The sequence below is a fragment of the Stegodyphus dumicola genome, chromosome 3 (assembly GCF_044657685.1).
Source record: "Stegodyphus dumicola isolate Sdum_Otavi_A_Nest chromosome 3, ASM4465768v1".
Taxonomy (NCBI): Eukaryota; Metazoa; Arthropoda; class Arachnida; order Araneae; family Eresidae; genus Stegodyphus; species Stegodyphus dumicola.
Genome location: NC_140770.1, coordinates 165,165,760 through 165,176,070, shown reverse-complemented (window position 1 = coordinate 165,176,070; position 10,311 = coordinate 165,165,760). Strand labels below are relative to the sequence as shown.

General features: G+C 31.5%; 1 protein-coding gene across 1 annotated transcript; it reads left to right on the top strand.

Moving 5' to 3' along the window:
- The first annotated feature begins 493 nt into the window (after window positions 1-493).
- On the top strand, window positions 494-2,078 carry LOC118196771 (uncharacterized). The gene is made up of 2 exons (XM_085813577.1): window positions 494-837; window positions 1,599-2,078. Exons 1-2 carry the CDS (start codon window positions 757-759, stop codon window positions 1,956-1,958), a joined length of 441 nt encoding a protein of 146 aa, XP_085669703.1. The 5' UTR covers window positions 494-756; the 3' UTR covers window positions 1,959-2,078.
- Window positions 2,079-10,311: the final 8,233 nt, after the last annotated feature.

Below are 10,311 nucleotides of genomic sequence, written 5' to 3'. Positions count from 1 at the left end.
TATGTTCCATGCTAAATACCTTGATACGAAGCATTTTAACACCGTCAATATTTGTTTTTTCCCCAGTAACACATCTATTCACCATTACCAAACACACTCACTACACAAACACACCTGTGAGACACTATTTATTGTAAATGAAGACAGTTTCTTTTCCTTTTAACTACACTCATGGAAACAATCGTATTTTAGGATATTTTCTACTTCTTTTCCTTTTCTTTCTATAGGCCTTTTTTTTTTTTTTTTCTTTTTCCCTCTATTATTTTTGGGCCACTTATTTTAAATTTTATTTTGTCCCATCTTTTCTTCCTGGCCTTTTGAACTCGTACAAGATGTACGAAGTTCCTTTTTACTCTCCTCAAATACGAAATTGCCCCTCTTTCTATATACCTTTCCTTCGCACCTATGCTTGATTTTTCGCCCATCGGTGCAGAAAGACTTAGCGGGTGCAAAACAAGACATCTGTCTACTTTGTCTGTCTGTTCTTTCCCTTTTTTTTTTTTTTTTTTTTTTGGCGTCAACGCTGTTCTGCAAAGAATATCCAAAATCTCTTTTTAACTGGCAGCACTAGTATATTAAAGAACCTTGCTTTGGACCCTGCCAATTCTGCATAAGAGATTTTTCTGGATTACTCCGTGGATCCTAAATGAAGTTTATACTCCGTGGATTTGACATAGGCAGCAATACAGAAAATATTGATTTGATATCAATTTCCATTATGAATAATTCTTGTAATGCAACCTGCTTCGTCTCTGGATGCAACAGTGGTTATACACTGTTAGGCAGAAAAATAAAAGCTTGGAAATCAAAAATCCAAGTATATTTAGAGCTCCAAAGGTGAGCAACATTTATATCATGCCTGATCACAGTCAGACGAATTTATATAACTTTACAGAACGTCTGGATTGCTAGCAAATAAGAGGGTATTTAAAAAGTAATAGACTGGAAATTAGTCAAATATTTCACAGAACTTTAAATTGGAAATTAATTAAATATTTCACATAACTTATGTGCATTTGCATTTCGTGCTGAATCCTGAGATTTTAAAGTTAAATAAATTTCTGGAATTATGCAAAAATGATGGAATATTTGCCCCTTTATTTCATTTACAGAAAAGAAGATTGACTCATTTCCTCTTCTTTTCCGTTTGTATTTATAATAAATGGAAATGAACACTGTGCTGCTTAACTTCAGTTGCATGGTTGAGTGAAAACATAACAGCAGATAAGTGTAATGAAAAATAGATTTTCCATGAGATAAATTCAGCATATTAAATAAGTTATGAATATTATAAAATCATGCCACCTAATCACATAACTGAATGGCTGTTAAAAATTAAGATTTAAATCTTGATACACTGCACAGTGAGAACCATTGTGCACAAGGATTTTAAATTTGAATGTGTAAAACTATTCAAGCTTTAGTGCTGCAATTAAATTTTAATTTGCCATTACTATTTTCAAATTAAGTTTTAATCATTAAATATTAAATTTGCATCAAAGTCATGTTAAAAAAAATTGCATACAACAAGAGTATTTTAATTTTGTATGTAACTGAATTCTGATATTTATACATACTTGTTGAAATATATTTTACAGGATCCTGTGCTGCTAGACAAATGGAGACGTGCAGAGAAGGATGTTGTATGCGAGCATCATTTTGCAGAAAATGATATAAAACGATTTTACGAGATGAAGTTGTCCGATGGGACAATATTCAAATTGGAAATGGGCTGCCCTAGACTCCAAGAAGGAGCAATACCCTCAATCTTTCCAAATCTGCCTTCATATTTATCCAAACCGTCACGTAAAAGAAAAGCACCTGCTGCAAGAAATGTGCCTGTGAATAAAAAGAATGCTCCATTGGTTGCAGATAATGTTGCCGCTACTAAAAAGGATTTTACATTTCCACTGTTGTCTGAAAGTCTGCAGAAGATTTCCAAACCGCATTGTTTGTAGACTGTAAATTCTGTAGTTGAATTCATTGTATGTGCATTGTATGTGCTTTTTTCACATATGTAACTAATTACATATGTGAAAAAAGGGTTATAATTGATAAAGATATGACTGTAAAGGTTAGTTTTGTTTTGACATTTTTATAATTTCAGTATTGCGCGTCAAACTGCACTTGGTACTATTGTGCTACACATTCATTGCTTTTTTTTTCATGTGTAATTTATTCTTCACTTGGCAGAGGCAGAGGAACCAACTATTATGTCTGACGAATGGCAGGCATGGGTATTATGTGCATAAGATTGTTAATTATCTCGCAAATTTTGTTAAGTTGCAACTGATGCACATAGTCTATAAAATCCTGCTGCCTCTGAAATTATGAGTACAAAATTATGGTCTTGAAAAGTAGAATTAGCGGTTGATCTTTACATTATGGTAATTTGGCGTTTTTTTGGCGACCAACTCTCCTACAGCAACCCTCTATTTTTTTTTTCCCGCCGCCATTTTGTCTTCACGAAGTAAAGACATGTTTCTTTTCTTTTTATCTACTGAACACTTCTTCCAACAATCTACTAGCCGAATTACACTTATGCTAGAAATTTTATCTAACAAAACTGCTTAATCATGACAAATATTCACTGCAAAATTGGGAAAAAGTGCACAATACCATACTCCTTACGCGTTTTTCAAAATAACACATACATATAAACCATGTACACACCGACTTATTTTTACTTAAAAAAACATCCCAGAATTGCACAAAAATGGCATTGCGCACACTCTTCACTATATCCATGTACACTGCTTTTTTCTTATAAATTAGAAAAATTTCACGAAAATACATGACAATTTTCTCAATCTTTAAACCCGGTAAAAAGAACATATATGAAATTACCTGATCGCGAAAAAAGTATTTACCTTTTCCAAATATGAACATTTCCACATATAAAATAAATAAAATATCCAAAAACTTTTACCTCTAAATCATCTATTATATTATACACGTCACCAATGAATTCATACCGCAACCATTACAAATACTTAGTGTCAGATATTTAAATTATTTCCATGCACGTTTACTTCAACTAAAACATATACCAAGTTCCTACAAACATAAAATTCACAAAATAACTATCATTTAATTAAAATATTAAATTCAAAAACACTACTTAAAATATAAATGAGCACATACATTAAATTAATAAAAATTACCTTACAATCCTAATTACTTTAAACTAAATCATTGCTAATAACAATTTTCCCAATAATACCAAATTCCTTTACTTCCACCTTACATTTAGAACAATGCATAAAAATAATATCCTCAAATAATTAAAAATACTAACTTACCTAATCTTCAGAATCTTGATTATGTGTCCGATAAACTTTTCTTCTTTCTGTTTCAGGATCTTTAAAATCATACTTATATTTCACAGCAAGGTACCAGGTAAAAGAAATAACTTAATAAGGCATCTTTATTTCTATCTCGTACAACCTTAAAAAAACATTTATTACTACCCTTTTCAATACCACTAAATACCCATTTCGAATTCACTTTAGTTAGGGCCATGGGATCCAAAAATTCACGAACACTGTTTCACACCACACAGAATAAAGCCAAATGCAAAATTTCCCGATTAAAGAACCGTAATTCGTCCATTAATATCACATGACATATCCCATGATCTCTCATTTCCCTCACACAAAATAATGCGTAATCGGAACTGAGTACTGCTCACATTATTACCAAAGTCCCAGGTAGTAACCTTTATCGCCTCCAAAATGTCGCCAAACTACCAGTTACCATATTGTAAAGATCAACCGAATTAGCTAATCACCTACTGAATACCTGTTTCGACATGAAGTTAAGTGTAATGGCCAAGATCCATTGATTAAATCGCTGTTAAAAATTTTCTCCTCGTAGGGTAATATGCATTGTGATCCAATAAAATATTGATTTTGCGTTTCTAATTCATTGGTCAGTGTGTGTAATACCTTATAAGCAATGATATTAATTGTATATTATTTTATAGATAATATTTCTTGCTTTCTCATTGTTTTGATTTAATAATGGTATTTTGTTCCCATGTCTAAATAATTGGGTGCTAGCTGGTCCAATTTTAATTTTTCAGCCAGTGTATATTGTTTATCTTGCTGTTCTGTTTGTTTTTATCCAAACATGATGTGTTAATATGTACTAAAGATGCAATACCTGAATTTAATAATTTTTATGTACCTTTAATTAATGTGGCTAATGTTATGCAAATGCTAATTGTTATAGTACATCATTAGATTGCAATGGTTGTTTGAAACACAAATTCACTTTAGATCCAGTTGAATCAGCAATCTTGCTCAGCAAATTTCTGATCCATGTACTTCAGAAATTACCAACAATTTGAAAAATCCTGCCTTGCTTAATTCAGCAAAAGTACATAATTTCTTCATAAATGATTCAATAAGCTTCTTATGTTTGTTTTGAATAAATGAAATAATGCTGAATTAGTTGTTGTCCCACTAGCACTGAAATCTTGTGAAATGAGAAATTTCTCGTATATCCCATCTTGAAGTTCAGAAAAACGTACGAAATCTTATTGAAAGATTCTTTTGGAAGGGTATGTATAATGACACAAAGAATTTTGTTCTCCCGTATCATTTACGTAACAAATACAAATCTTTCACTCCTAAACAGGCTCCATTTAAAGCTATCAGAATACCTAAATATCCATATGACTTTTTACCGTGTATATTGGTTGTCCTGTACGAAATTGTGGACATGATCTCATTATTCTAGATCATTTTTCTAAACATCTTGTTTTATGACATGATTCAAAAATATCACTGCTGAAACTATTACAGCACATTTATTACAATATATTTACCTGGAAGACCAGAAATGATCTTGATTTAGGCACACAATACCCTTCACTGGTGTTTGAATCGATTACCAAATGCTTGGATATTATATTATCTCACTGTATTCCTCAGAGACCTGAGTATAATGAACAAAATGAACATGTTAATACCTGCATCAAGAGCTCTTTGCTTATACTTCATGAAAAAGGTATTCCATTTGAAAATGCATTGCTTATCCATCAAAATATTTACAATGGTACTGTTCATCCTTCAACTGGTTATTCTCCTAATATTCTGCATCTTGGAAGAAAATTATCATTACCTTTTAATATTTTTAATCCTTTTCCAAGGCCATTCAAGTGGAAAAATCACATTATTTGTGTGATCTTTTAACACAACTAAAACTAAGTTATGAGCATGCCTATGAGATGTTGGAATAAAGCAAATAGAACTGAATACTTGAAAAATGCCATATTAAGATCATTCAATGTTAATGATATAGTGTATGTGAAATCTAAGGTTACATTCCAGCATAGGTTTTTGAAAACTTTTTCTTCTAAAGTAAATGATGCAAATTATGTTATTTGTGCACTTGATAATGATTTTTTCTCAGCCATTTATAGAATTTACATCAGTTGCCTTCGTTTGGCTCCTAAAAGATTCTCCCACACTTCAGTACACTTAATTCTTTTTTTTTTTTTTTCACTCATTTCTTGTACTATCATAGAACATTATTACAAGTTATGCAATATGTTAAATTGTTCGAAATTTATTGTTATGTGTCTTTTGTTGATTTCTTGATTGTGTGAGCATAACCATTAGAGTTTAAGGCTTGATCACCCTTAAATATCATTTCGAGATTCAACGACATTGTGCCTAATATATAAGTGCATAAATTTTTGATTTCAAAATTTCCTGGTATGATGTGATTATAATGGTTTGTATTGTTTCTTCATCCTGTATGTGATTTATCTAATTAAGTGTAACTGGGGATGTACAAAAATTGCATTTTGCTTTATCATAGAAATAGTTCATTTACAATTCTGTACTGTGTACTTGCAATACGGTATATTCGAAAATTTTATGTACCATATTTATATCAGGCACTTATATGTATTTTGCATAAAAAGTTGCTTGTATTGAATTATGGAATATTTAAATAAGTGGTTCTATGTTTTAATGTTAAAAATTTTGTTTTTGTGTAGATGGCATGGTTTTGGTGATACCTAAATGAAAAAATCTTCCCATTTAAAATGTAATCTATGTAATATGTATATCAGACTGTTAGCTCCATAGCGATTGTCATGATTTTATATCAGGCTGGCACCATGATACCAGAATTTTTATTATGCACATTACTTTTTTCCTCCTTCCCTCAAAAAGGGGTGAATATCTGATGAGGTCACATTAAATTTATGTCCTTGGAATTATTACAGCCATCTAGAACCAGATAAGGGATTTCATCTGGCGACAATATTTTTGCCAACAGGTTTGTTATAACATGACCAAGCTATGTCATCAGACAACTCATTTCAGTTCAGTTTGTCTGCAAAGTGAAAGAAATATTCCGATTGGTTGTTCTCGCTGTGGAATATTTTCATTTTGTTTCTTATCTTCTGCATTGTCTGTACTTTTAATTTTATCAAGAACCAAGGAATTCCCCTTTTTTATTTCGCTATTCTAAATTATGATATGAATGCCCTTTCTAAATTCATTCTGGTCCTTAATTTATTGATGCAAAATTTAATTAAAAAGTCCTTCTTAAGTGTTTTTACCTTTTTTCTCATGTGAAGACTTTTATTCGTTTAAAGCTTTTTGTTTTGGCTTTCCAAGTTTTTATCCTATTAACTGAACCCCTCTTTTGATGATGATAAATTTTTAATCTTTGATGATGTGGAGATAAAGGCTTCGTGCTAAGTGCTCCATAAATTAAAATTTCTTGATCCTTGATATTTTCATTGGTTCAAATGTGTAACTTTGTTAGCTTATAAATAGTGGGAATTAGTGAATCTCTTAGTCTATTCATTGTTTTTTCGCTTCCCTCTGGATTTCTGCTGCGTGTACTCTTCTTGTTTCAAATATGTCGTAGTTGGCATTTCTTTGCCCTCTTTTGCAGTTAGCGGAATAAGCCCTACTATATTATGGTATTAGTACTGGAGATGCTTTATGTACCAAAAAAAAAAAAAAAAAAAAAGTGATGACAGCTGCCGTTATTTTCCGAATTTGAGAGACAGCCCTTATACTTTTCTTTCTGGAGTATGTTTGACTTTTTGTCTCCACTTACCGTATGAGAAATGTTGAATGTTGTTAACGAAGGCTGTGAAACTACACTCAGTGCACAGAAATACAAATTTTTTAGGTGCCAGGAGGGATTCTATTGTGGCAGACTTCATGCAATCAATATGGAGCAAAGTCTGACGAGAATCGATAAATAAACGATCTTTGAAAATGTATCCAGGACTCTTCTTTTCTTTTTATTGGACAGCTCACCATGACATGGCAAATACCATGATCCTACCTTGGCCACTGTACTACTTAAGCCACTGTACTACTGAAGTATTCTCTTAACACTACACGCAATTCCTATAGCTCACCCTTGTGTGTAACAATATAAAACAATACTGCTAAGATTGTTTCGGGATTATTTATATAATTACTGTTACATTTTTATTAAATTTTTGTTATTTAATTGAACTTGTTTCTTTCATTGTGAGTCTTTAATCGTTGAAAAAGAGATATTAAATTGAGAATAAAAAAGTAAATAATTACTGCAAGAGAAAACAGACTTTAGTTTTATATAGTTAATGATGTTTTTTAAATACCGCAGCAAGCATACATTAGGTATTCTGATATTAGACTGGTAGTTTTGCAACAAATGTAATTAGACTCTATTACTAAATGTTCAGTTCAACAAATGAAAATAAAAAATAGGGGATCTTTTCCAGTAAAACATAACACATGCAAAGCATTTTTTTCAAAAAAGCTACATGTACCAATTTGAAACTTAACAGCGAGAAAATATCATATCATTATAACTGTGATAAAATTTTTCTGAACATAAGAAATTCATCTTTTAGGCTATTGAATGGGATAGAATTTTCCTCCTTTTGAAAGAAAAGAGGACATGTACTTTTAAAATAAAAAAGATCTGCATTATATTTTTACTTAAAATACTGCATTTATTGGTTAGAAGTTAGTTCAAGCAGGACAAAAGTAAAGATAGATTGAATTAGTCAATATTTTTTTACTCTTTATATTTAATTATGAATAATATAGTTCAGCATAACCAAGCGTTCAGAATACTGGCTACTCAATAAATGTTTAGATTTGCAACTACTAAGATGGAACAACAGCGCCATCTAGTGAACACGACATTTTAGACCGTTTTTCTACTAGGCAGTTTCACCTCCTTCATTATACTCCGTGGTCAAATCCTACGAAAAGTAGAAAAGCTAATGATTGCAGCGCCCTCTATAAATAATGCGACAAAAAAGGACCATTTTTGGGAAAAGTTGTAACACCAGTTTCCCCTCCTTGTTTATACTCCGTGTTCTGGATAAATGAATATTTATGTGTAAAATTTACTTGTTCATTTTTTGTGATGCCAACTGTAGAAACTGCAGCATGCAAAGACTGCTGGTCATGTTTTTCTAACTATCGGCAACAATTAAATAAATGTTGAAAATCACAGATTTTTTAAATTAAAGCACATTAATGATTTCATATTTTAGAAAAAAAAATTAAATATGGATGAAGGTTGCTCACGCAATCTTATACTACTACAGTCAAAAGTCGTTAATCCGGACACCCATAAAATGTAATGATCTATAATCCGGACCTCAAAGTTACAAACTTTCTGCGCATACGTCAACGCATAATGCATTGACGCATGCACGTAATACCTTTACACATGTGCATAATATGTTTACGCATGCGCGTTTAATGTATAACGGACAGTATAAGCTAAGCTAAAATTATCTAATTATCTATTTCGGTTAATGTTGCAGATTGCGTTGCTCCTTAATCTTCGAATTGGATCCTGCTTATTAGTTTTTCACAAACTGTTACAGCAATTTTATAAAAGTAAGTTGGAACTTTTGATTATGTCAAATAGAATTTCCGATGCCGGATCTACAAAGGATAAGCTTATTTCGATGTCCATCAAATAAAAAGTGGAATTGCTACAAAAAATGGATAAAGGCTCCTTTGTTTCTCTAACCATTCCAAAATCTTTTTATCAATTTCACGCTGCTCTGCAGGGGGAAACGTCGCGGTGCACAATGAAGTTCATCTGTCAGCACTATCCTTATCTTCAGGGCAGATGTTTTTATTTTATTTGGCTTATAATTCCTTACTAATTGTAGTATTTCATCTCGATGTACTCCGTCTTTGATATGATTTAAATCAAATTTTTCGTCATTATAAATATCCCGAATACAAATCAAATAGTTTTCTGGTTGCTATTTTCTAATTTCGACAATGCGTAATGTATGCTTTATGCATGCGCGCATTGAAAGAAATGTTTAATAAAGTAAAAAAATAAATATAACCTTTTTTTTTTGTAAATTTTTATACCCTTTAGAACATAATTGCTCTTTATTTCATAAATTACGGTTTCATATTTTTAATTGTATAATTTCTGCATGACATCTTACCAGATTTAAACTGATGATCCATAATCCAGAAAAATCGATAATCCGGAATCGCCGGTGTCCCGACGAGTCCAGATTAAAGACTTTTGACTGTAGTCCTTTAAGTCTGCAATTGTTTTCACATAGTTTTCTTTCTCTTCATGATACCATTATCTTTTACTCTTTTCCACATAGTTGATTATTTTGCAATCTTTTTTAGATGTGATAGGAATAGAATTGTATACATCTGCCCAAGCCTGTATCTCATTTCATAAACACTAATCTTCTCCAGATATGCAACTAAATTCAAGATTTAGGACTTTTAAAATAAAGAAAATCTTTGTCACTGGACTCATCATCTACAAACATAATCAATGGCTACAAATTACATCATGTGATAAAAAGAGATGTTCATCATATCTTTCTAGACAACAGACAAAGTAAATATGTCTTTCAATATGAACTTTTTCTGGAAACCATGGAGACTACCTTCAAAATTGTAAATTGTTGGTGAGGAAGTCATTTGAGGAATTGTGGGCTTGCGTCATGACTTTACATACAACAGGGATACATATGAGATGCAAGATTTTTACCAATTATATACTTTTTTTAACCTCAAAGGGCTAAATTTTAAATTAGATCTTCAAAAGTGCCATTATTTTGAAATTATTTGTTAATTGGACACTGGTTACCAGAGATTTTACTGTATCCACATCTCCACTCAAAAGTTGTGTAAAAGTACCCATGTGGCAATGCACAATGGCATCAAGTATTTATGTTGCAAGCCAGTAATGTGTATAGCACAACTGGATTTGCAATTTAGAAATTCAGTGTTCATTTTTCTGCTTAGTAGTTTAATATACTGAGTATATTTG